This window comes from Neolamprologus brichardi, chromosome 18 (genome assembly GCF_056152115.1).
Source record: "Neolamprologus brichardi isolate AB-2024 chromosome 18, ASM5615211v1, whole genome shotgun sequence".
NCBI lineage: Eukaryota > Metazoa > Chordata > Actinopteri > Cichliformes > Cichlidae > Neolamprologus > Neolamprologus brichardi.
The window spans coordinates 30888399-30915866 of NC_142121.1; the positions used below are offsets into that span (position 1 = coordinate 30888399).

A 27468-nucleotide genomic window follows, 5' to 3' on the forward strand; every position below is an offset into this window, starting at 1 on the left:
CTCCTTAATGATTCCACTAATGAACAACTGCCATACAGACACGAGACACGCCGTAAAGACGACTGACTGCAACAGAACAAGAGTGGGTGAGGGTGGAAGCCGGGAAGGCAGCGCTTCTATGATTTGCTATGATAACAACGACAGGGTTTTGTGCACTTTTGCTCTGTTCCTATTGTGTTAAAGAGATTCTGGGCGCCCGTTCTTCTCCACTTCTCGCTGCAGTGTTTTGAAGACTTGGAGCTTAAGAGAGAAGTCACGAGGATTGCTGTGGGAGGAGATGAAGGAGGAGTGAGGATGGTTAAGTCACATTTGGAAGCCAGATATGGAGCAGAATTCCATGCACAACATCTGGAATTCCAACTGCATCATGTGAGCCAGACACACAGCAGGACACGGCAATGAGGGAATGGGGGATGGGATTTTTTCTTTTTTAGGATGCGTTTCATTCATTTTAATTTAACTTTATCTAGATGAAAGACATTAAAAACACAATAAACATGAAAAAGTGTTATTTGTTTGTTTGTTTGTGTTTAAGAGTAGTTTCCTCTAATGGATTTTTAGTGTAATATCTTTATACACACTGTTTTACTTGCTCTGCTTATCTCTGGGGTCCTCTTCACAAGTCAGACCCTGAGCTGTGGGTCAACATTTGATGTTTTCTCTCTTTACCCAGCTGACACTGCAGACTGCAAGAGAAAAGAAATGCTTCAGCATAATTCTTCCCCACAGTCCTCTTTTCTGTGTGTGTAACCGGAGAGCTTTTCTTCACTGTCTGCAAAATGACTTCACAAAGCCATGTACTATTTTAATCTCCTTCTTTAATTCAATCAAGTTTTTAAGTCAGCAGGTTTCAATAACAAGCTGGCTTTATGTTTTATGTTTCTCCGAGCTGGACACTTCCTGTCCCTCTTTCAGCTGGGTGGCCTGTAGGCTGATGAATGCAGAAAAACTCCCAAAGAGGGGAAGTCTTGCTTGGACCTATTGTGTTCCATAATAGCCATTACACCATAATTGCGAGTTCCCCGCTGAATGACAAAGAACGATGAGCAACAGCATTCTGCCTGGTAACAAGGATGTGGGCAGAAAGGTGGCAGCTGGTGAGTGTCTAAATAGGTTACACATGGTTTTCATTTGCATCAGTTGAAGCTCAGTCACATGCTGCACTTCTCTTATTCGCACACAAGGATTACACAAACAGACACATGGTGGCAATCGCGTCACCGCGATCACCACGTCCTTCGCCAAAACTCGTCTAAGAATAAAGCATTCTGCATTTCCTATGATGTAATCTCCCTGCATCTTATAGGCCTCAGTCACGTAGGGTTAAAGACCCCACTGTGACCCGATACCAGGAAAAATGTGCATAACAGGTCTGCAGCAAATGGACGGAGGTTTTTGCACGCAGCATCGTACACTTCTTTAAGATCAGCTTCACCTTGCGACTGCCACCAAGCTTTTGCAGACTCGCTGGGGAATACTTATTTTTCCCTAGAAACCAGCGGTTGCCAGATGGTCACCAGCCTGTGTGCCTGGGATGTTAGAAAACAGTTTTATTGTGTGGAAGATGCCTGTGGCTGCCAGAATGTAACAGAGATCTAGTCTAAGTTTAGGCCAACTCCAAGCTTTATTGAGTTGCATGTAGGCAAATGCAGACAGAACACCTCAGTCGAGCAGCTCCTTTAGTTTTAAAGCCATGCCTGTTCAGTACCCGTCCCATTCAATCCAGCTGAAATAGTGTGAATAGAGAGCAGTCATTGTTGAGGTTATCTACTAAACCTGTGTGCTTCTGGCCAAAAGTGTGCTAAAAAGGTCCATTGGTGCTGTTATCTTTGCTTTCTTGTATAGTTTTATCACACAAAATATGTTGACCTTTAAATAAGGCACTCCGCAGTATTCCCAAGCGGTCGTGCACACAGTTTATTTGTGGCATACACTGCCACGGGAAGAGAGATTAATACCTTATGCTTCTTTTTTTCCCATTTCAACTCCATATTAATATTCCATTTAGCTACACATGGAGCTATGCATGGAAAAAACTTCCCTTTAAACATATTTTGGCGTTGCGTCAGGCATTCGCTTTAACGATCTTCGTTTACTTGATCGTGCAGTTTTGCCAGACTCTGGCCCATCGGTGCTTCAACACGCCTGTTTGTATTACACTTATCACAACATCTGCACTTTGAAATGGGTGGTTCAAGTCGCTCCGGACTTTCTTTTTTTTTATGTCAGAGTGAGGTGCTGTATGAGTGAAAAAAAGGAAGTTGAATAATCAACATTTTAATGCACTTCTTATTCTCATGTGGCGTGGTTTTCCCAAGCACTGCAGGAAAACACCTACATCATAGAAGATGCTGATTCAGGCTCTACAAAACCAGACTACCCTCGCCCCGACCCAGCTATAGCCACAAGGACCCCCCCCCCCCCCCCCCCCCCTCCACACACACACTCACACACACACACACACACTTTCCCATGACACACAAATGTGCATACATTTGCTATCTGAGCACTTTAAATCACCAAAGTGAAGCAGCAAAACAACCGCAACTCCTTATTCTTCTTCAGTCTCCCACATCTCCTGCAGCGTGCTAATGAACTAGCATACAAACTCATGCTTAGTTTTTCTCTAACTCACTGCCTCCTCCATCACAACAGGCCACATCTGGTTTCCATAAGCATATACAGTACATGTCATCGTACAGAAGAGGAGGGGGCTGAAAGGAGGCAAGGACTTGAAGAGGAGGGGGAAGGGTTGTGTGGATCTATACTGAGGGAATTTTGTACTTCAAGGAGTGTTAAAACTCTCACAAACCTCTTCTCGCATGATATGAGGTGGCCGGGGTCAGCTTCCTGTCAATAAAGAATACAAGGAAACTGCTATCAGCAAGTACGCACGTGCAAAAGACAGTAAGGATGAGGAAACCAGGGGAACGGGATAAAAAAGCAAGAAATGCTCTTTGAGGAGAGTCAGTGAATCACGCAGAGATCAGAAAGGCCACATCAGACATCGCCTTTGAAAGGGGAGCCTGGCATTTCTTTGTGCCAAGATCCTAACAGCGGTGGATACGAATACCTTATGTGGTTACAGTGACGAGGGGAGGAGAAGGGCAGTCAGGGGGACTGCTTACAGAGCGAAAACATATTGTTCTTACTGCCAGTTAAACAACGGTAAGAGCGGACTCGCTCAGCTGACAGGGTTTTACCAGTGACCCGACCTCTACTGTGGTCCTCCAGCTGCTGTTAGCAGCTTTGCAAAAGACTCACAGCTGTAGAAACATTGTTTTGAGTCATCTCTACATATGTGGACACTGCACAGTCCAGCCACTTCACTTCAGATCTGCTGGCTAAAGTTATGAAGCCACGACTTAAACTCAGAGATCTCTGTTCAACTTAGGTTAAAGCAACATTCAGTGGCTTAGCTGCTGATGGCCTAAAAATGGCAGTAAAAGAGGGGTTTTTTTTTAGGGTATAGTACTCCATTCCAGCAGACTGGTTGTGGATGAAGTAAAGATGTTCAGCTCAGTTTGGTGATGCCAGTTTTCTGGACAGATCCATACACTGGTTACTGTATAAGATTTCAGTGGAGAGGTAATATTAAAGTGTGTTTAATCAATCAGTATTTTCTATCAACAGTACAAGAGTGAATGTAAACTGTAGACTTAAAATAAATGTCTCCCCACAGTTTACAGGTACTGTATTTTTCGGATTATAAGGCCTATTACGCGAAACCAAGCTTTACTTTACTTTACTCAGCTCATTCTTCTTGCTCCCGCCACTTGCATACCACTGATTCATTAATGCTGAACTCTCTGGCAGCGACTCTATTCCCATGTTGTTGCAGTACATTGATGACTAGCGTTGTATTGTGAATGGATTATCTCAGTTGTTCTCCTGACTGACCTTTGGTCCGTTTACAGCATCCTGCCATGCGGTTGTATTTGTCCCTAACCATCGGGAACCCTCACATTAACTTTTATCGAGTAGAAAAAAGTTAATATTCATCCTCCAGTTGCACTGTTTATGTTATGCTAACATAGCTGTGTCGCTAGCGATCACGTAGCACATCATTATATACCAGCTAGTCCAACTTCAGTAACCCCAGAAAAGTAACTGCTGTTTAGTTTTCTGTCTTCATTTATGTTGGAAGTGATAGCAGAGCTGTAGGTATTAATTTTTTCAGAAATCTCTCGGTCAGAACATGGTATATCATGTTTAGGTGTAAACTAGCGAGCTAACTTCCTGCTAACTTCTAACTCCGTTAAATTTAATAGATTCTGTTTTCATAGATGCCTGGATGTTAAACTTAATTGCTACACCTGGTAAAGGAGCAACGCTGATCATTTTATTAAAGATGACAGAATTTAGACAGTTTTTAACGCTCAGTGTCACCGCAGTGCTCATTTGACTTTGGGACCTGAATCAGACGGAGTTTTGGACCCAGATCCAGTGTTGCCAACGGCTCAGTAAGGAAAATCGCTATGGACCCTGTGCACGAGAAAATGCTAACTTCCTGGTTTGAGACCGGATGTGGGGTTGTACATTTCCGGTAGCTTTACTTTGCGGCCAATCGCTACTGCGAAGATATCCTCCAAAATCATGTCCACAACTCGAAAACGGAAAGATCGCGTTAAGTTACAAAGAGCAGAAGGTGGGAACACTCACCACTGCTGTGTCATAAAAATCTAATGATCAATTTTGACGTTTAAAGAGTTTAGATCGATCAGTTGTTTACATCACTAAACACAAGCAGAACTGCAGCAGAAGACACATCGTCCACATTCAGAAGCACATCTCTGTATAGTGACTGGTCTTATGATTTAAACAGGCAAATGTTCAGCATTCAAACTACAGGTGAACAATAGTCAAACCAGGTGTTTCCCGTTATGTCGATATCAGCTAGTCAAGTACACACCTACACAGCATGTTAACAAACCGTGAAAAAAAAGCCACACAAAAAATTAATGATTGCTGGTACATTAGTATTTACGAAGGGTATGTTGTGACTTACCTTCAAAATTACAGCGGTCCCTCGTTATAACGCGGTTCACCTTTCACCTCGCTGTTTCGCAGATTTTTAGTGCAAGTTTGCAGGCTTATTTACGTCCTGCGTCCTGATCGCTGCAGACGATCTCCTCCGTCTCTCCTGTACAGAATCGCTGCATCTATCGCTAGCAGTGTGACTCTGAAGTGCAGTGCTGTATGTCCACGAAACGTTTTGCACCGTCAAAAAATAAAATTGGCTACTTGATTTCACCTATCACTGGTTATTTTTAGAACATAACACCCGCGATAAACGAGGGACAGCTGAGAAATATAACATTTGAATCACTTTTCTCTTTTCCCCTGAGGCGTGGGGGGAAAATATTGACAAGTCGATGAACATCATTTACAGATATATTGGGTAAATGCCCGAGACATCTATAGAAATGTGAATCGCCGCTTTATTTATTTATTTGCTTAACTTGTTTTGGACCGTAAACAGGGCGCGAATAGGACACCGGAAACAAAGCTCCCCACAGGAGTTTCCGCACCGGAAGTAGCATATGCTAACGTGCACATAGTCCATTGGTTGTCCTAAAAGTCGCTAAATGACATCATCGCCTAATTTGCTTAATTTGTCGAGCTAATGCAGTGGTTCCCAAACTTTTTTCGCTGGGTCCCCCTTTGTTTTACAGGAAAAATGCCTGCGCCCCCCACGTGCACGCGCACGCGCACACGCACAAACACATTCTCCAACCACACACACCCATATTTTGCTCATTTGCGTTTATTTCACACCTCAAACATTTAGTAAACAACTAAGCAAATACAAGTAATCTGCAATAAATGACAGGTAGTAATAAAATAAACTACTAACTCTTTTACGCTATGTCTGCACCTACACAGGTATTTTTGAAAATGCAGCTGTTTCGTCCACACATAAACGGCGTTTCGAATCACCGAAAACTGAGAATTTTTAAAACTCTTTTTTTGCTTTTACGTTTGGACGAGGAATACAGAGTTCATCACACAACGTCAAAGGTATGTGCCTTTTTTTCACGTCAGGCAGTGCGCCATGTTATTGCTTACGTGAGAGGAATTGCAGAATGGCAGATAGAGACGAAATACTGTTACTGTTAATCTGACTATCTTCAGTTTTACAGGCTTACATATACACGCAGTTACTGTCCCTCTATTTAAAAAGGCAGAGGCTATTTACGTGTAGTTGTTTTTTTTTTTCCTGTGTAATAATATTAAACATTGCTATCAATACATTTTTCAAAAAAAATGCCTCTCTGTGCAAAATGGGTTTAAAAACATAAACAACTATGGGACAATGTTTGTATGTGATTTGAACCGAGGGAACAAATCGTGGCAGGATCAGCCTGATATTATTTGTTTCCCACTGTAACTTTACTGTATAAAGAGCAAACATCTCCAAAATGTCAGGAGTAGTTAGTCATTACAACAAGTGTTTGTGAACTAAAAATCTGGGATACTGTTTGCCCGTGATTTGAAAAGTCCAGGGCGTGCTCCTGACGAAGGAAAGACCAATTCTGCAGGGGAGACCTACCTCGGCACTTGTGCAGGTGATGCCAAAGGGAAGATATGCTTCACCATATTTTCTAGTCTTTGGCTTAGAATGAAGTTGGTTTGGAAAAATATTCAGCGATGCTTCAGCTCCTGCTTTGCTTTTCTGTGGCTGTGCTAGCAGTGTCCAAGCGTCTTGTCCCCCCCCCTGTAATGGCTCTGCGCCCCCCCTAGGGGGCGGGCCCCACACTTTGGGAAGGTCTGCGCTAATGTAATTGTAACCTACCTACCTTGGAGAGAGAAATAACATCGTGGAAGAGACATAAAGTGAGTAAAAAACGTCCTAAATGCAGTTAGAGTTTATTTAGAACTACAAATTAAATTTCTTTTAGCAATTATTGTTTTATTAATGTCACAATTCCAACCCTGCTCCTTTACTCGGCCTTGGACCGGCAAAAGTGACCCGAAATAGGCACTCTGGTGGAATTACTTTGTGTGTGTGTGTGTTTATAAGTAGTTTTAAGTCTTGTGATCCACAAAACAGCATAAGAAGAAGAACTGACTGCTTTACAGTCAGTGCGGGAGCAGCGGCTTCGCTCATGCGCGATTCATTTGCTGTTTGGACGCATAGGTGTGAACGTCTTCTGCCCTGATAGCGCTCTGCCCGTGAGCGCTTTGGAACGGCGAGGTGCCCATGGCAGCACCCGCTGCTTGTTGAGAGTAAAAGCGATACGCGCTTTCACGTCAAAAAGTCATCATAAATAAGTCTCCAATAACACCAGGAAAAGTCGCCAGATTTGTCGCTGGTAGCTAAGCGACAAAGTCGCTAAGTTGGCAACAGATCACTCCGCGAGGGTCCTGACTACGGTAGCCGTAATGCTCCGACAATCTATCAAGCTATAATTGCTTACAAAAGTCGTACTAAAACATTTTTTGACATATTTTTGAGTGTACCACATAAAATTGGTTCGAGGTCAGTAAGCACATTCAGAATTCATACATATGGCCACCGGATTAAAAAAGCACTGTCGATTATTTTTTTTAGAAAATTAAAGGATTTTAAGTTCACCTTATAGTGCGAAAAATACAGTATGTTATTTAATCCAGTGTTCAAAAGGCTGACATGATTTTTTAAAATATTTTGGCCAGTACTGCAGACCCGCCCCTGAGCTGGTATGGTGATGTGAAGCTCCTAGTTTGAAGCCCAGCTGAGGCCATTGTGTGTGGAGTTTGCATGTTCACCCTGTGTCTGTGTGGGGGTCCTCCCATAGTCCAAACACATGCATGTTAGATTAAGTGGAGATTCCAAATTGGACAAGGATAAATGGTTTAGAAGTTGCTGTGTGAATGGATGGTTAAATATCCAACCTGCAGTCATAACTGCTTTGAGTGATCAGTAAGACTATGCAAGTGCCACGTAAATAAAATGTCATTATACTTAAATATAAACTACTATATACTGAACTGTTTGATGTTTATGAGCTTTCTTGTGTGAGAGAGGGTGGAATTTGAAAAGTGAAATGTCATCATTACAGATGAAACTTTGTCAATCCAGCTTTGCTGCCCCAGTTAGAACTTTGCTCTTGGTCTGCCAGAGATGCCAGCTCAAGCGATTTGCTGGTCCTCGCAGAGTCCAGCCACACTGAGTTGTATCAGGGCAAAAAAATGTTATGCTCAGCGACCATAAGGCTGTAATTACATAGGAGCAGTGCTGAGCTCTGCAGGATAAACGTCAAGACCAGAGAGATGGCACAAAGCAACTGAAGAGGGGAAATGTGGACACATTTACAATAAAGACAGAAAGAAAGTCAGGGCGACACAAAGACAGCTAGTAAAGTAGGTAAACTGTAACAACTAAGAAAGCAGGTAAAAGTAATAATCTGAGTCACCCAATAGCATTAGATCATTCTCATTTCCAAAGTGATACATGAGTTGAGCCATAGCATGGTGTGACTGACACCTTGTGGATTCCAAGGATAACTGCTGAAGTCACATATTCCTAGTATTGCATCTCTACAGTACTTTTAACTGTTATCACAGAGAAACAAAATTGACTTCAAACTCAATCAGCATGGAGAACGGAAAGAAACGTCACAGTCATTTCAAATTTCAATTTTTATTATTTGTACATTCACCACTGATAGGCGTACTCAAGAAGAAATTAAAAAAACAAAAACAAAAAAACAAAAAACAAATCTTTGTACTAAAATGATAAAGATAAAAAAAAATTAAACCATTGGTGAGAAAACTCATAATGCAACCTCCCCTCTCAGGCCTGTACTGACTCTACGGGGTCAGAGTACTGGAGGAAGAGGAGGAAAGGGAGAAGAGGAGAATCAATAAGGACATAAACATAATCTGTGTCAGCTGTGACAGACAGATTCTCTCCCACAGAGAATAAACTCATCTCTTAACAGAGACAGAGGAACACTGCATTGCCTTAGTAGTTATTCCACGCTTGTTTAAAAATACCCCAGAGCTGCCTCATTTAAAGACTTGATTTGAAGTAATCTTAAGTCTGTACAAAAAGCCAAACACACCTATTTCAGTATTGTCTGATTTATGCAGTCCTCTCTGCAGAGGACCGAGTCTTCTCTTTAGGCAGGACTGGCAGGAGGAGCCTTGTACTACATGCAGCAACAAAAGGATTCCTCATCCAAATTGTTAAACACAGAGGTGACAACAAGTGACTGCAAATCATAATTGGCACCCACACTATGGGGCAAATGGAGCACGTTGGGCTAAATAATCAAAATTACCCAGTGAGTCAAACAGCTATGCTGTCAAGACAAAAACTGAAGAAAAAGAGGCAAATGTAGAAAGAAAAATATCAAACCTTGACAGTAACGCCACGAACAGCGCTCTGAGAAACACTGCAAATAAAAGATCATGGTCCCCTTAAAGCATAAATGTGTGTAGGTGTAAATGTGCTTTAAAATAAAAAAAGATGACAATTTGAGAGATGGTAGCGACATCGGTTGGTCCTCTGTTGGGTCTTAGTTGTAACAAAGTACATGTAGTGAAAGGCAAATGGAGGAGGGCGGTCTCTAGGACAGTTCCATCAGTTGATTGGCTATTAGCGCCGCCTTTCTCGTGGTTCGCTGCGGCTGCGTGAGCGTCGGCCTCCGCCCGCCCCGCTGCCCCCGGGCCTACGGTAGCCATCCCTGCGTTTGTCGTTCTCCCTCTCCCTTTCCCTCTCTCTCTCCCTCTCCCTGTCTCTATCTCGACCTCTGTCTCTCTCTCTGTCCTTCTCTTTCTCACCCTCACTGCGTTCTGTTGTGCCTCCTCCGGCTTTCACCCTCTCCTTGCGCTCCTCTTCCCTTTTTTTCTCCTCCTCTTCTTGCTCCTTTCGCCGTTTCTCACGTTCTTTTGCCCGTTCTGCTCTGGCAGCTTCCCGCTGGGCAAACTACAATGAAAATGTAAAAAAAAATACTTAAAAAAAACCCCCAAAACCCCCAAAAGGTATGAAGTGGTTTGTTTCGTCACCTGTTCATCTGTAAGTGGAAGCCAGTATATGCAAGGAGCAGCTTTAGTCTTGCGGAACAAGTCATCAAGCAGCTTTGCAGGGGGATCCTCGGCTATTTTCTCTGACAGAGAATACACACAACATTAGACAAGAGAACAGGCCTCTGGCAGCGGACCCGATACACTGAGTCTAAATCCATGTCTTACCTTTCTTCTCCTTGCTCTTTCCCCTCTCCTTGCGTCGCCTCTCTCTTGATCGCGACCTTCGAGGACCTCCCTCCTTCTCTTCTCCGTGTTTTCCAAACTCTCTAACCTTGTCGCGATCCCACTCCCGCTCTGCTCGAGCTCGCTCCCTGCGTTCCATTTCGCGTTCCCGTTCAGCCCACTGATCTCGCTCAGGAAGGAGAGAGGGCAGGCCCGATGTTCGACCACGGCCGGAGCCAGGACCATGTTCCTCTGCTCCAGGTTTGTCACCTGCACCCAAACCTTTGTGGAAGTCCAACTACAGGGCAGAGACATGTTCAGATTACAGATAGCCAAACATTTAACACTTATGGAAGGAAAAAAAAAAACTCAAAACAAAAATAAATTCTTACTTCATCCTGCTGGCAGAAGTCAACAGTGAGAACTTTTGGGTTGCTCTGTGGCCATTTCACGCCATGAAGAGCTGCTCGTGTGGCGACTGCCTCCTCTGCACTTGAATACTAGACACGGAAAGTATAGTGGGGGGACCCATGAGAGAGAGAAAATTCTTCCAATGTCTAAAAGCAGTCTGAGCTGCAGATATATAACTCAATGCTTTTAATAACTTACAGTGACATAGCAGTGGGACTTGATTTTGTCAATCCAGAAGCCCTCCTCCACCAGACTGCCAGTTCTGCTGAGCAGTTCCTTAAGCTGTCCCAGAGTGAATGGCCTCACCTGAACAGTGTCACAGACTCCATTACAACATGAATAAAGTGCGACTACTAACAATTTACACACTGCAAACAAGATAAACACAGTGGAACAATTAAATAAAAACACATGCAATAAGAAGTCAGCAAGATTACAAGAGGAAAAACTGAAACCTTTCCATACAATTATTTTTTTTAACTTAATTGATTTGATTTATTATAAATTAACTGGGTCTATGACAGTAGAAGAAAATATATTGTGTAAGTTTTATACCTCAACAAAAAATAAATAAATAAAAATCTAAAATCAACCCCAAAAGAAAGAAAGAAAAAACATCCATGTCTTGTAGCTCATATTTTAGAAATTTGAGCCCAACATGGGTTTGTTCATGGGTCCTATTCTCTCACCAGGTTGCAGATGTGAACAATAGTGGAGACTTTTCCGCGAGGTGGCGAGGGCTGCTTAGCCGTGCGAACAGGGTCATCAATTGTGATGGAAACACTTGTTTTCTGCTGGCTGATGGAGCGACGGATGAGGGTGTCGCTGGGGGTCACTAGAATGAAAAACAGTGAGTAAAGTGTCTCCATTACATCACTGTCTTTGTAGTTCTTATAATAGAACATATTTTCCTTTACCGAGGCAAGAGGTCTGTATGTTTGAGTGTCAAATAATTAAACTATTTGAATTGCTACACCCAAGATGGCATGCCAGAAATCAGCACCGACTGAAAAGAGTTGTTTGAAACCATATAAAGAATCATTCAAGTCTTTCTGTCAGCCTTTCTGTTATGCACCTATTTGGCTTTCTTAAACATAAGGTAATATGAAAATTAGATTTCAGGAATACATTAATTAATTCTGATGAATTTATTTCTGCAGAGAAGCCATCTTACGGTGGATATCTTACCAGTGTTGATTTCTACATCATGGCTGGTATGTGTTGGTGAATGAGTTTCAACAGCTACAGGAATAGAGGTATCCATCTGCTCTTCATGAGCCTTTGTCCTTTCTTGGTCTACCTGTAGATCATCTTCCTCTGCCTCCTCTTGTCTGCTCCTCTTTGCTTCTCTTTGCCCATTCTCCTGGCTTTCTGAATGCACCACCTTAAATACAAGATATCACACCAAGCAATCATCAACTGAGAGATAACCTCAAACAAGCTTAAAGAGCACTTTACACTTAATGAAAGTGAAGATACTAGCGTCAGGTTAATCAGTAGTTAAACACTAACAACAGTAACCTGTGTAACTGTGCGTCTAATCTGAAGGTCCTGATCAGAGCGCTCCCTGTCTTCATCATCAGCCCCAGAGAGGACAGCTTCCTCTGGATGCAAGTCAACTACTGCTTCCTGTCCTAGACATGGCCTGATGTCTGGGATCAAAGACTACAGGCAAAGCGTGAGGAAACAACATGGTTAAGCTTTCTACGAGACAGTGTTTACAATGCATCTGTGAGAATTACTGTTAACTACAATGTAAAACAAATTATGCTTTGCTGCAAATACCTTGAGTGAGTCAGTGGTGATGCTGATGGAAGGTTTCTTGGCAGTGACAGCTGTGCTGGAGCCCCACCTCCTCTTGCGACCAGCCACTGTCCCAGACTCCTGTTCACCCTCTGCACTGCTGGTGCCCGGGGATGATTTACTGCCTGGGAAGTAATGGAATCAATACAATGCTCGACGTTTATGCAACACATCAACCGGATATATATACAGACAATGGTCTTTTGAATGATTAATGAATTATATATTCTGTTGAATAACCAAATTTAAGAATTTTTTAACGCTGCTGTGTTCTCAAACCTTAGCGTATCAATGCTGCACCTCCCGTATCAAAAATATTTGTAAAATAGATTAATACAAATATGAAGAGAAAAAGCCACAATATCAACATGAATAATCAAATGTTAGTAAAGAATGGAACAAGGTGAAAGGTTGTACTCACTGCTAAGAGAGATCTTACGAGCTGAGAAGGCCTTTGATTTCTGAAACACAAGAAGACAGAAACAACCCGACATACATGGGAGAGGTGAGACGCCGACACCATGGAATGAGACAAATGGTCAAGTTGGAGAAAATGTGGAATAAAAACAAGAAGCGGGTAAAGAGAACTGAAAACAACCTCGCCTTAAAACTCGTTGTTTATTGACGGAAAGCTATGTTGCGTTTGTTTATGTTGTGTTCTCCTAACTTTTTAAGCTCTACACCTGTAGATTTTTGAAAACATTGCTTACTTTTAAAGATTGAACTTCTCAAAAACAAAACAAAACAAGCCCCCCCCCCCCCCCCCCCCCCCAAAAAAAAAACCCAAGGACCTAGTGGAAACTGTAATGTTTCAATTTAAGCACTAAAATGTTTTATTTTTTTTAAATGTTTGTAGACAAACTCCAACTAGTTCAACAAAACTAATATTTAACTACTTTAGTCAGCTATAAGTAAACTAAGACACAAGATCACCAAATAGGGGTTTAGAAATATTTTTGTTAAACTGCAGGAGGCACAATTAAAAATCCAAAGCTCATTCTCCATCAGTGATTAAAAAGAATATAACTTAATATTAAACACATTCAAAATAAGCTATGAAATACAGCACTGAGTAAACATCTACTTATTCCCTGACACCTGATCCTTACTGTTTTGGATATGGCCCAATCACGACTGCATGTACTGTATTTAGGGAACAAGGGTCCAATCAATGGTGGCTGGATGAAAATCTGAAATCTTGCTGGCTGGTAGGTTGGGTTCAATAGTTCATTTGGGTTTGGGCTTTGAAATGTTCTTGGCCAAAGCAGTCATCTTCAGATGTTAGTCCTTTTAAAGATGTGGCAGACTTATACTGGCAGAAGAGAGTGATCAGTCCACTTAAATTGAGACCAGATAATGAATGCTGTCAACAGTCACTGTGCAACAACTCCATAAGTTTGACTTAAAAGTTCTGCTGTATTTAAGAAGCAGTCACAAAATAGCAAAACTCTGGCAACAAATGGCAAGTCCTTTTTCAGGAGAAAACATTCCCAGCCTCTTGCAGTCCAGATATTTGCTTTAAGCTATCTGAAAAAGTGTCCAAGCAGCAGATGTCTCTTCCAACAGATACACAAAAAATCCAAATGTCCTTCATACCATTCTCCAGGTCATAATCCACAATGCCCACTTTCTTTGATCGTTATGAGATAAAAAATGTCTTTGACAATAATAATAATAAAAAAAACTTCTTTAAACTTGTTCACAGCAGCCTTGAACTTGGCTTAAGTGAGCAAGCTTCTTTCCTCATGCTCTCGCTGTAGACTTTAAGGGTGTGGGGCTAGATTGGTAAAAATCAGGCTGCAAGATGTGGGCAACGTTGACTAGCCAACCCCCCTTTTAAAACTTCTGGTCCAATTAATACTTTCTGTCAGCCATATCGGTGAAAATGAGGCAGACTTTGTTGCCAGGGGTGTCCCTCTGTAGTGCAGACCTTGGGGCTTATCTGTGGTCAACTCTGGATTCTTGGGGACAGTGGAACAGGTGCAGCAGTAGCAGTAGTGCCAGAGGTAGTACGCAGGTACCAATAGGGGCAATGGCAGAAGCATGAGCACCTTTATAACAAAGGAATCATTTGGGGTTTAAACATCAGCCACAGTGAGAAAACACCCTTGCTGTTTGTTCCTATGACAGTACCCAAGGTTAACATACTACCAAGTTTGAAAATGGCCCATTAAACCTTCTAATGACCCTTTCTTGTTGTTTAAAAACAAAACAAAAATCTAAATACTTACAGTAAAATGTAACATGTTTAAAAACTACGAATAATTCAAAAAGTGCACTAAAAAAAACCCTAACTATTATGGATGCCTGTGACTAATTGACTAGACGTTTAAACACTGCTGCCAGTTAAATGTATTATTATATTATTACTATACAACAGCAGTTGCCATTTCAAAGATGCTGCTGGCCACTCATGTTGCCTGCAGCGCTAACACCAGCTATGCCTCCGTCTCTCTACCTATCTCTGTGGAGGAAAGTAACGAGCGAGGGGGGAAAGTAAACAGATGACAGCCGAGACAGCGGACCATCGCTGTTCTTCAGCACTGTTTAAAAATAAATAAATATCGTTTGTGTCAGAATAAACTGGAACTAAACCCACGAGTAATCACACTGCACTGTGGTGCAGGACATATTGTTATAGTTCATACTATAGTTCATATAGTTCCACAACCACACATGCAATACTTTTTGGGCCAATGTTGAAATTTGTCGATCAATTTGTGTCCAGTTTTTAATATAGTCAGAGTTTTCTGTCTTTTCAAGTAGATGAATAGCTAAGCTTTCTCTCTTGTTTAAACAACTAGTAAATTAGTCACAAGGAACATTCCTGAAAACTGCATCTCCCCTGCAAAGTACTTAATTAATGAAAGCCTTCAGAACTGAAATGATTTGGGATTCTCCAGGTGCCTTACCTCCTCACTGGTTTCTTGAAATTTCTCTGGATCTGCCATGGTAGTCTCCTTCATCTGCCTGCATATTGTTAAAAATAAATACACATCAAAGAAAAGAGGTAAAAAGAAAAAAAAAGATCATCAGTATGAAGAAAGAAAACTCACTCATAAGATATTAAATATTATAAATATTAAATTAATAGCTTAACACAAGCAATCAAAACACTATGTAAATGTTTAACAAAAAACATGTCAAATATAAAGTATTAAAAATATTCCTAGCAATAGGAACAAAAGGATTAAAATCAGAAACTTAATTGATTCCTAAATTAAAACTGATTTAAAATGGATATGCCTTTGTAAATATTGCCAGTAGCTGGGCAGTGCATGCAAAATTAATACTTTAGTCCTTTAAATGTCATTACACTGCCATCATAATTCAAAAATTCACGTTTTCTCAAACACTTGTCAAGGAACCACAACACAGCATAAAAACGCGTTAAAATCTCAGCAAGTGGACCCACTCCAATGTAATGCACAAACAGCAACCAGCAGATGCTAAAATTACTGCGCCTTCACCGCATCACACGTTGGTGACCACATCAAATGCGCTGCTATCGTCCCCCTCTGGGTTAAAGAACTGAGCCGAGAAAAATAAAACAGAAATTAAACGCAGTTACCACACTCCTTATTTAGCCAAGGTGCGCCCGTCCAGATCCGACACGCACTACAGCTACACGGTACCTGACGAATGAGCGTACGCCTCACGTCGTCACACCATCCTCGTGAAAGCACACGCGAACAAGTCCACTCATTGCGACTGAAATCAACTTGGGGAACTTCACACCACTGAGACCACGCCGTGCTCGCTCCACACGCAGCACACAGACTGCGACTGCCGTTAAAACGACTGCGTCGCAACAAACCGCTTCTCTTCCCTCCCTGCTGTCTTCCTCTCTCCGAACACTACTCCTCTGTGAATACGTCCACGACCGCAGCGGCTGTCAACCGAAACCTGCAGCGGACAAAGTGTCGCCCGCTGTCTAGCTGAGCCGCGGTGTGGAGAGCCAAAGGCCGGCATAGGCTGCTAAACCCGCCGACTGAGCACAGCCATGTTGCAACGAATAAAGAAAAAAAAGATCTTGTATTAAAAAAAGAAAAAGGACCCACATCTTTTCTAGCACGCCGGATTTAAGGTAGTCTCATCAATCGCCTGATGGGAAATTCAATGCCCAGCCTTTTTTCTTACACCGTCTTTATCAGGTCTTCATTATAATGACATCATGGAAGCGTTAAAGTGAACACATCAGTATGTCATTACAAAAAACAATGTCCACGGAACTGGCTTTTTTTTCACGCGCTTTTTCCACTATATGTAAATAGCGATGTGCAAAATAATTACTCCACTCTTACCATTGAGTTCTGGTTGTTGTTTTTTTAAGTTGAAATATTTATGAAATAATGAGATTAAAAAAAAAGCTTTCAGTCATTTCACTAGCTTTGCGCCTAAAGGACAGTTTAAGCACAATAAAGCTACAATATATTTTGTGGGAGAAACAACCTGACATCTTACTATGATGATTGTAGGCCTCTCTTTTACACTGATCATCCATCTTGATGAAACTTACAATAAAAACTGTCTAGAGTACTAGAATTAACATCTTACTTACTTCTTACTTAATTTAGTAATTACATTATAGTTACAATTATGTCGTTGTTATGTTAAAAATATTCTTTAGTTATCTGCATGCTGCAATAGAAAGAAAAATGCATATCTGTAAATAAGAGTTAATCAAAGACTGATGCTAATAAGTAAGTGATTATGCATAATCTGTAAATGGAAAATGTTTGGAACCACCAGGTCTCTTCCTAGAGCTGGCCACCCAGCCGATCTGAGCAATTAGGGTAGAAGGGTCTTAGTCAGGAAGGTGACCAAGAACCCGATGGTCACTCTGACAGAGCTCCAGTGTTGCTCTGTCGAGAGAGGAGAACTTTCCAGTAGGACACCCATTTCAGCACCACTCCAGCAATTAGACAGAAGCAACTCCTCAGTAAAAGGCACAAACGGCCCACCTAGAGTTTGTCAAAAGGCACCCAAAGGACTCTCAGACCACGAGAAACAAAATTCTCTGGCCTGATGAAAAAAATGCCAAGCCTCTTGTGTGTGGAGGAAACCAAGCACGACTCATCAACTGGCCACTACCACCACACGTGCTTAAACGAAAAAGGCTGTGAATGTACATGTTAAAAAATGTTATTATTAAATTTGCAAGATTTACAAGCAACCTTTTTTTTCACTTTGTCATAATGGGGTATTGTGTGAAAATGAATTTATTCCAAGGCTGCATTCTGACAAAATTGGAAACAAGGACCAAGCATCTAGGTGAAGGACTGTCAGTACTTTCCAGATGCACTGGATATACACTGATATAATGAAGATAATAATGGATTGCATTTATATAGCGCTTTTCGGGGCCCTCAAAGCACTGTACAATTCCACTATTCATTCACTCTCACATTCACACACTGGTGGAGGCAGCTACAGTTGTAGCCACAGCTGCCCTGGGGCAGACTGACAGAAGCGAGGCTGCCATATTGCGCCATCGGCCCCTCTGGCCATCACCAGTAGGCGGTAGGTGAAGTGTCTTGCCCAAGGACACAACGACCGAGACTGCCCAAGCCAGGGCTCGAACTGGCAACCTTCCGGTTACAAGACGAACTGCCAACTCTTTGAGCCACGATCGCCCCCAAGAGCAATGAATAACATGATAAATTCACATACATGCCTGTGTTTTTATACATGAGTGAATCGAACAAAAGCCTCAGACATGGCAGGTTATTACTAGTAATTTTATTAGAAGTTTTGTATGTTTTGAGTGGTGAATGTGTTGACCTATGTGGAGTTAATCCAGTATTTTATTACAATTTGGTTTTTTGTTTTTTTTTAATTTTTAAACATTTTTTTTATTTTTAAACCTGACAAATACATGTTTCTATCATTTTGTTTTTGTATTTTCTTTGTAATAAGAACAGACATAAAAGTCAGTTGCTCATTTATTGAAATATCTTAAAAGGTCCTTAAGAAGAAGGTAAAACAAAAGGGTAAAGCAAGCACTGGAATGTGAAAAAGGTTTCCTACCCAATGTTGCTCATGTATCATATTGTTTTTCTACGATGCTTTTCATTTGTATTTGTGGATTTTGGGACAAACTGTGTTACTTGACAATTTTGACATACAAAATCAGGCAGCAATTTCCACTACAGACTCAAGTCTGATTTTACTCCAGTGCCACCGGAGGGGCTGAAGATCAAGGCTATTCACAACTTTGGTTTTGTCCCTAGTTTAGACTTAAGAACCTTAACCTCTTAAGCCCCAAGCCTACCTGATCTCCTGCTTTTTGCCCCCGTATCGGGGGGCGTTGGGGCTTAAGAGGTTAAATGACATAATGTATCATAGGAGATGAAACTTCTTTGCCATTTTATCCATTGTTTGTTTTTTCAGAAAGTGGAAAACCTTTCCACAGCAATGTAATCAATTCATGTTTCAAGAAATGTTTATTTTGACTGTATTACAATTAAGGAACTATCCGTCCAAATTTTTCCAGTTCTGAGAATTATAATACCATCACTTCAGGTACAGAGAACATCATACATAAAATAAATACAACTCCTATATTTATTTATAAATAAAACGATAAATGGCTTCAGGACCAAAATACATTTTTTAAATTTTATATTTCTTATTCACCTAATTAGCTGCACTACTCTCATTTCAGCTTACTGTGAGCATCAGCCTGCCGCCTACGGCTGTCATTTACTGTCCCACTAGCTTCTTCTTTCCCTGCTGTTTACTCTAAGTGCATCTACTGTCACACGGGCACATGTGGAATGGAGCTGAAGAGACTGGTGAAATGAAAACTATTAATCTAGCTGACAACAACACTTTCTGTAAAAATAGAATATAAAGTAAAAATAAAATATATCTTTCCAACCAGTTTTAAACTGAATATAAAGAGGGGGGGGGGGGGGGGGGGGGGGGGGGGAGACCCCCTAAACAACTGAGCCTTTGCTGTAGCTCTTCAATTAGCAGCGAGTGCATTAGTGTTTGGTGTGTTGTGTGGTATACAGAGCAACAAAGCTAATTTGAACAGACTGGCCCACCGTCCACCTAACAGGGCCAAACTGGCAAATCCCCACTCATGATGCAGCAGAGGTCAAATAGTTACTGAGCATTGTTAACAGCCTCTATACTTGCATGTTAATAAGAGCACAAATACACTGATCCCAGTGAGTAAATCTGACACACAAACAAAGTATAAGATATGTTTCAGAAAACTGGGACTGAAAACCAGACCTTTGTTTGTCCTTTTCCTCCTCTTCCTCACTGTCTGTTCTCTTCCCATGTTTTTCTTCTCCAGTCGGTGCTTCGGAAAACTGTGCCTGGGAATTTTAAAGGGCAGGGAATAAGATGAAGAGCAGACAGTGTGGTTCATTTATTGCAAATCTATTTTATTATCAAAGTCCTGCCCATTCTGACACAGATATTGTGACAAGGTGAATCTTCTGGGGAACTTATTCTAAGCAACTTACCACGTTGTGACTGTCTCCATCTGCAGTTGTGTTAGCCTTCTCTGCAGACGTCTCTCTTTTGCAGGGAGAGGTTTTTGAGGATTTCTTTACATCCTCATGCTGAGCCGCCACGTGCTGTGTTGAGGAATCTCTTTTAGATATCTCCTCCTTGAAGAAAAAAAAGAGAGCAGTTCAATATTTTTTTTTATTTTCTTTTGCATTGGAGCGAAAATATATAAAGTCTACTTTGAATTTATTTTTACAAAATAGGCATGGTAAGTTTTGAAAAAATAAACATTTTCAGTTTAAATAATATGATTTATAATAATATGATTATTCAGAAATGGTAAATGGCAATTAATCTTTTTATTCTATTCATTAAAAATCAATGGAAACAATAAATGACAACCTTTATTGCTAGCTGCTTTTGTCTGCTCCTTTATTTAGCACGGGTCACAGGATATAGCTCTGTATATATTTGATTTAGCAAAATCTCTCTGGAAGCCCTTTTCCAAGGGCTCTGCACCTACTTATGCTAACCACTATGCTAAGGGCTAGTCATGCAAGTACTCACAGTTACATATACAGCTTTAATAATACGTGGCAGTATAAAGAGATGGACACCATTCCACCTGCTTCCCTCAGTGGTTGTTAATCCTTTTAATGTATTCATAATTAATTATTAGGAAAAAAAATATTTCACCATGTGTGCACAACTAAAATCTTTTTGATTTATTGTTTCTTTTTTCTTTTCTTTTTTTTAAAGAAGCAAATTTTTTGGCTTTATCAGACTTAGCAAAATTGAGGACTATATAGCAAAACAGCAAAGGAAATAGCTTGATTCTGAAACTCTGTCCTTGATAAAGGCTGTTATCCCCCCTAAAAAAAAAACACAGGAAAAAACTGTCGACTTCATGAAAGGATGTTTATGATATTTTTACAATCTACAGAAGACCACCACACGACACAAACTGAAAAAAACAAAAAAAAAAAACAAAAAAACGAGGGGCCCCAGTGATTTACAGAACAGGGGATCTGAGTCACTGGTTTGTTAAACAAAATTAGCAGCGCCTCTAAAAAGAGCCACCCGCAGAACCACCCCCACCCCCAGTCTCAACATCAATGAAATCCAAGATGCTGATCATTACTAGAGTTGGTAAGTAAAGCTATATCTGAGAGCGGCCAATAAAAGGAAAAGATTAAGATGGCAAGGCAAGCACAGCTACTGAAGAATTACAAAATAAGAAAAGCTTTTGAACATAAAGTTCCAAGTTTGAGGTGACTGGGTAGAAAAAAAAGAAGAACATGTGTAAAAGAACCTGAAGGGGTGTTTGATGACACCTGTCATGTCGGATGAAATTTGGGTGCTCTGGCATTGGTAAAATAAGAGATTTGCACAGGATCAAATAGTTGTAGAACAAGGACAGCCATCACTCCATTTTTGCAAAACTGCGTGAGCCATTGCCTTTGATTGGAGCCAATTGCCTTACAGGACAATGACCCAAGACACAGCTCCAAACTATAGAAAACTATAAGAGAATAAGCAGTAAGCTACTATTCACAACAGAGTGGTTAGCATTCTCCAGGTATCTTAACTGTACTGAGCAGGTGAGAGAGTAGTTTAACTGTTAAGACACTGATCAACATTAATGGTGATGTTTCAGGCAACACAGAGTGAAATGTTACCCCAGCAAATAAACAAATAGACTACTAAACGGCTGTGAGGCTGTGACTGATGCAAATGGAAGTTCTCTTTTTTCTTTTTGTAAAAACAAAGTTTGACGAGGAAAAAAAAACAATACTACACCAAATAAAAATTGGTTACTAGCCTAGTCAACAACAGTCTTGAGTTACCTTTTATTCTTATTTACCTTGCAACTCACATGATGATTAAAGATTGATAAAATTAGTAGAGGGATACAGATGATTTCATCTGACTTGTGCTATTTATGCATCAAGCACAACTTTGGATTTAGCCCCACAAGTATTAAACTAAGGAACTATAGCCAACAGCGTCTTGAAACAAACCAGACAGTTTTAACAGATAAAAAAAATTACATTGAAAAATTGTACCCACTCGCTTGTATTCAGAGATACTGCCAGAAAACACCTGCCGTGATCAGAGACTAATACCACTCTGCTGAGAGCCCACTACACCCAATGAATACAGATCCCCTTAAAAGTAAAGTAGCCTTCTTTTTAAATGATAAAAAACAATTTTTAGCATAAAGAATTCAGCAGACTGGAGAAATGCAATCTGAGCAACAATATGATTTAAGATAAATAAACTGGTATATTATACAACTTTATAGTCACAAGTGTGACAAGTAAATAGTCAAGCATCTATACCATTGCCAAATCATGATTAATGACCGCAAATGTGTATGGTGCCATTGTTCAAGCTCTATGTAAATTCAGAATATGTCCAACTGCTGGAAACAACATAGGTGGATGTTATACCTTGATTATTAAGGTGATGGATATTTATCCAAATATGTTCATTTTGGAATTTAGTTTGGTTTATATAGATTTAATACAACTTTGCATTAATGCCAAAGAGAGACAGATCATTTATTCTTACCTTTGTAACTCTGGAGGTGGAGTTCTTTTTCTCTTGAGAGGACGAGGATGAACCGGATGATTGAGAAGATGAGGACCCAGAGTCCGATTCTGAGGAAGAGGAATCGGATGATGATCTTTGTCTTGTTCGTATCCTTTCCTTCTTTGAATCTCTTCCTCTCTGCTCCGCTCCACTCACTGAGCTTGACAAACCCTTGCTTTCATCAGCTTCTTTTACTTTTTTGATGGACTCCTTGGCAGCCTGTTCAGTCTTTCCTGAAGCTGCCTGTTCTTTATCCTCCAACACTAGCCTTGTGGCTCTTTCTTCTTTGGGACCCATTTCAGTAATAACAGCAGTGTCCTCCTCAGACTGGATCCTCACAGATCCCGGTGGTGCAGCAGCAACCTGCTGATTTGTCCGTAGCTCTGAATCTTCCTGTTTAACTGAGGGCCTATGTCCTTCAGACTGTCCTTTCCCAACAGTGGTGGGAGAAGTGACAGGTGAGGAGCGAGGCTGTGGGCTATCAGAAAATGTACGGGGCCGCTTAATAACCATAGACGTGGATGAGGGTTGTGCTCGGTCCATTACGAACCGGAATTTTTTAAATGACGAGTGTGGTGAAAGAGATGTTGTTGAAATGGTTGCACTACACTCTGCTGCTTGGCCTTCGCTCTGGGGTTCTGGAGCATGGATTTGTTCCCGGTCTCCTGCCTCTGCTGACGAGTTTACAGCGGGTCCTGTGGAGAGGGAGTGAGGAGTTGGCAGGGGTGTGAGACCAGCCTCAAGGCCACATTTGGATGGAGAAAGGTGACTCTCACTCTCCTTTTCAGCCACCCCAGTTTTATCTTTCTCCTGCTCCAGCTTCCTCCCCCGCTCCTCCTTTTCTTTCTGCACTGCTTTCTCATTCTCCAGCCTTTCAAGTTCAAGAGCTTTTTCCCTTTCTTGCTCCAGAGCTCTCTCCATCTCTTTTCTTGCCCTTTCTAGTTCTTCTTGCTGTAGGGCTCTCTCTCTCTCTAGCTTTTCCTTTCTCTCTTTCTCAATTCTCTCCTGTTCAAGAGCCGCCCGTCTCTCTGCCCTCTCTTTTTCCACCCTCTCTCGTTCCAAAGCCTTTTCCCTCTCTATCCTCTCTCGCTCTAAAGCTTTCTCTCTTTCGAGTCGTTCTATTTCTCTTCGCTCTAACTCCAAGGCCTTCTCCCTCTCCAGCCTTTCTAGCTCTAAAGCTTTTTCTCTTTCTCTTCTCTCCAACTCCAAGGCCTTCTCCCTCTCCAACCTTTCTAGCTCTAGAGCCTTTTCTCTCTCGATCCTCTCTTGCTCTAAGACTTTTTCCCTCTCAATTCTCTCTTGCTCTAAGACTTTTTCCCTCTCAATTCTCTCTTGCTCTAAGGCTTTTTCGCGTTCTATCCTCTCCTGCTCCAAAGCCTTTTCCTTCTCTAACCTTTCCCGTTCCAGAGCCTCTTCTCTCTCAATCCTCTCCCTTTCCTGCCTCTCAGCCTCCAGAGCTCTTTCTCTTTCTAGCCTTTCTCGCTCACGCTCCAAAGCTGCTCTCTCCATTTCTTCTCTCTCGCGCTTTTCCCTCTCCTCCCTTTCTCTCTGCAGCCGTTCTTGCTCCAGAAGTTTAAGTCTTTGAAGCTCAGCCTGCCTTTCAAGCTCCAAGGCCCTCATTTGCTCTTCCCTCTCTTTAGCCAAAGCTTGCTCCCTCTCCTGTCTCTCTTTTTCTAGAGCAAGTTCCTTCTCCTTCTGCAAAGCCTTCTCTCTCTCTTCCTTTTCTAAGGCCTGCTGTTGCTCAAACCTCTCTCTCTCCAAAGCTTGCTCTCTTTCTCGCTCCAGTGCTAGGGCTCTCTCTCGCTCTTCCGCCGCGGTACGATCTTGCCGACGTTTTCTCAGCTTCTCTTGTCTTTCTAGGTCAGACTCCATCTCTCTGACCCTCTCGTCAGGCACAGTGGGCTCAAGCGTACTCACAGGTACGTGAATATGGGCTGAATGTGCTCCTGTAACACCCTGATTGGTGCCTGGCATTATTGGAAATGGTACATGCTCTGCAGTGTTAGAGGTGTGAGTGGTGGCAGATACCAGGCTCTCTGGTGGTCCTCTGCCAGGAAATGATGTAGCTGAGGATGAATTGCTGTCTTGCCTATCAGCTTCGCCATCAGTGCCATGCCATCCTGCTCCGGAGAAAGCACCTTCTGACTCCATTTTACGTGCCAGAAGGGTTAGTGGGCCAGGCCTGCGTTCAGCATGTCCACTCCTTTGTGGCTCAGGGCTGCTACTACGGCTACCACCGCTGGAGGAACCAGAGCTGGAAGAACTGGGGGAACGCCTGGCTTGGGGAACATCTGGACTAGGTGGACTCTGTTTAGGGGTGTCAGGCAAAGGGAATGATAATTCTGGTGGAGGGGAAGGAGGCGGTGTCGGCTGGCGGAGTTGAGGTGACAAAAGAGACGGGATGTGTTGCTGCTGCGGTTGACGGGACGCTGCAGACCTCTCCCTTGTTGTGGGTCCCCTGGCTGGCTCTCTGAAGTTTCTCCTTCGAGCACTGCTGTCCCAGTCGTCATCGTCACCGTCCTCGTCACCATCCTCGCTGTCGTCATCGTCGCTGTCACCTGGGACTTCACTGGATGCAGAGCCTCTCTCTGGCCTTTGCTCAGCGGCAGGAACACGCATGGACACAGAGCCAGAAGCAGGTGGACTGGACATGTCAGCCTCCTGGTTTCTGTTTGCTTGGCCCTCATTTACCGCACCCAACAATCCCTCTTCACCAGAGGTGCCAGCTGGCTTGTGCTGCTCAGGTAATGCTGGTGTGACATCCTGACAAGAACAGAAAGGGAGCACAGATTTATTTATTATCCCCTCCCACAATTTTAATCAGAAAGTTACTTTTACACCTAACACTTAAGAAGAGAAAGTACAATCTAACCTGGGCTGGAGGAGGACACGATGTACTATTGTTGACTTCTGCGTGCTCCTCTTGCTCTGTTCACAAAAGAGAAATAAACATAAAAATCACAAGACTTTACAATAACCATCCATAATGTGTACAGTATTTTATTCAACACAACTTGCCATTTGTATCATATGCTTCGCGAGCCTCTCTCTCCAGACGCTGCCTCAGTAGCTCCTGTTGCTTAGCCAGATACTGCTTTATAAAGCTGTTCTGGCTCATTTCCTCACCAATCTAAACACACAGAGAAATTTTGAAATACAATGCAAGATCTCAAGGCTAATAACGCATACTTTTTGCAGACATTTATGAGGTTGTGTAAATGCACGGTTTGCCATATATACATAAAAGGCCATCACTTATCAAGACACTTCAGCCTTTTATATGAAACTAAAACTATCTTTGAGATTCACACCTGAGAGTTTGGCTGTAGTCCAATATGAGCTGTGGAGGTCCTCTGCAAGTTCTCCAGCATGAGAGCCTGTTAGTGAGATAAGAGATGTTTTTAAGCAATAAAGGCAGAACACTCTTTCATGGACAACCTTGTAACTGCACTCTATTCAGTAGTATGTTTTATCACATCCGCTGATATTTCCGCCCTTGACAAAATATAATGAGTTTCTGTGTACTAAATGTAACAATTATCCTTAAGCATCGCTGCTCCTCTTTTGTAATAATCTTAGACTTGGAGAATTTTGTCTTTGATACTTTTTTAGAAAGCCCGCGGTTGTGAGAAACTGCAAAACTTGTCGACAAATGAAGGAGGATGATATGCAACAATGTTCCCATGTAAGATGGTAAAGGACATGAGAGTCTGTCAAACAATAATTGACAAGGTTACTCTAAAGCTGTGGTCAAACACCAACCAGTGATCAACTTATCTTAAATTTCATTGATCACCAATGAAACACCTTGTATAAATCTATGCACTATTACTACTACTTTATTCATGATCTATTACTTTGCACGTAGACATAGCTGATCTTTTACATTGCTATTATGTCCATTATAATGTCACTGTCATTATCAGATGCTGGTAGGACGAAACTGTTAATAACCTAATGGCTTTCTATGAGCTTTGCAAGTACGTTAGCTGGTAACTACGACTAAAATAATCAACATATTCTGGGTTTTGTGAGAAAATAGCCACTGTCTGGCGTAATAGGTTATATAAACGCAATGCAAACACACAGTAAAGCGTTGATGGCTCAGTGAAATAATGCTATCGGAACTACCCAGTAACAAAACGAAAAGAACGCCCTAGCTATCTTAATAAGGTTTGACGATCTGTCGCAATGAAAAACAAACAAGCTCAAGACCAACGGCAGCTCACGGGCCTGCTGCAGATTTTGAGGGAAACTACTCCTAAAACTAGCCAATGCGTTTACCAACAAAAAATGGCAAGAACGTTAATTAAAAATTGCGGGTTAGCCGCTAAAAGTTGTCGATCTTCTCAATAACTCTAAGTGGTGAAATGTTAATCTGCTGGACAAACTCACAAGAGCAGTGTACACATCGTTAAAAGCAGCATACACAGCAGCAAGCGAGTCGCTAAGGCCACTGATCAACTCATAGCGTTAGCCAGGAGAGCTAACTAGCTAACGGGACAACATCAACCCGAGACACAGTTTAGGATTAGCCGATAAGTTGAGTGAAGTGCCAGTCTTTCCGTAGCTGGAACATTTCTACAGGGCCACAGCACTGCATAACCACAGCGCTGACAAAATAAAGACATTTACAGCTGGTGAATGAGCTTTAACCTCGATAACTCTACTACGCTCAGCAGTAACGATACTCAGTTGTCGGCCCTCGAGAGAGCATCAGCCCGTCTCTTCGTTAACGTTAGCTTGCAGCGACCGTGGCACCATATATCGCAGTAAAACTCACCCCCTTGAGTCTTTTGATGAGAGTATTCTTCTGGCCGCTCTTCGACAGCCCCCTCTCCTCGAGAGCGGCCTTTAAGTCCGCTACTCGAAGGGACTGGAGCGGTCTCCCGTCCAGCGTAACGTCTTCAAGGTCCGCCATTTTCCGTTCCTCTTGTCAGTTCCCAGCGAGAGCGACGATCAACGCCTTCATCGACGTCACGTCATCGCCGACGACTTCCCCCCGAAATCAAA

General features: G+C 42.0%; 1 protein-coding gene across 2 annotated transcripts; it reads right to left on the minus strand.

Moving 5' to 3' along the window:
• Positions 1 to 8610: 8610 nt before the first annotated feature.
• Positions 8611 to 27415, minus strand: acin1a (apoptotic chromatin condensation inducer 1a). Of its 2 annotated transcripts, none has more exons than XM_087832545.1 (18): positions 27239 to 27415; positions 25767 to 25832; positions 25474 to 25585; positions 25328 to 25383; positions 22435 to 25218; positions 19875 to 20018; positions 19639 to 19724; positions 15306 to 15363; positions 12815 to 12854; positions 12376 to 12518; positions 12112 to 12255; positions 11779 to 11974; positions 11280 to 11425; positions 10789 to 10896; positions 10572 to 10679; positions 10183 to 10477; positions 9997 to 10097; positions 8611 to 9916 (listed from the first exon to the last, which is right to left on the minus strand). In XM_087832545.1, exons 1-18 carry the CDS (start codon positions 27374 to 27376, stop codon positions 9587 to 9589), a joined length of 5055 nt encoding a protein of 1684 aa, XP_087688671.1. In that variant the 5' UTR covers positions 27377 to 27415; the 3' UTR covers positions 8611 to 9586. The 2 variants fall into 2 exon arrangements, with proteins under 2 accessions (XP_087688671.1, XP_087688670.1); XM_087832544.1 differs by having other exon boundaries at positions 19875 to 20021.
• Positions 27416 to 27468: the final 53 nt, after the last annotated feature.

Bases quoted from the DNA above. Each gene is read 5' to 3' on its own strand.
- acin1a (XM_087832544.1), bottom strand. From the start codon at position 27,376: ATGGCGGACCTTGAAGACGTTACGCTGGACGGGAGACCGCTCCAGTCC. The intron at 25,384-25,473 runs GCAAGTTGTGTT...TTTTGTGAACAG, and splicing joins CGAAGCATATGATACAAATG to AGCAAGAGGAGCACGCAGAA. The intron at 20,022-22,434 runs GTAAGAATAAAT...TTTTTCTTCAAG, and splicing joins CCACCTCCAGAGTTACAAAG to GAGGAGATATCTAAAAGAGA.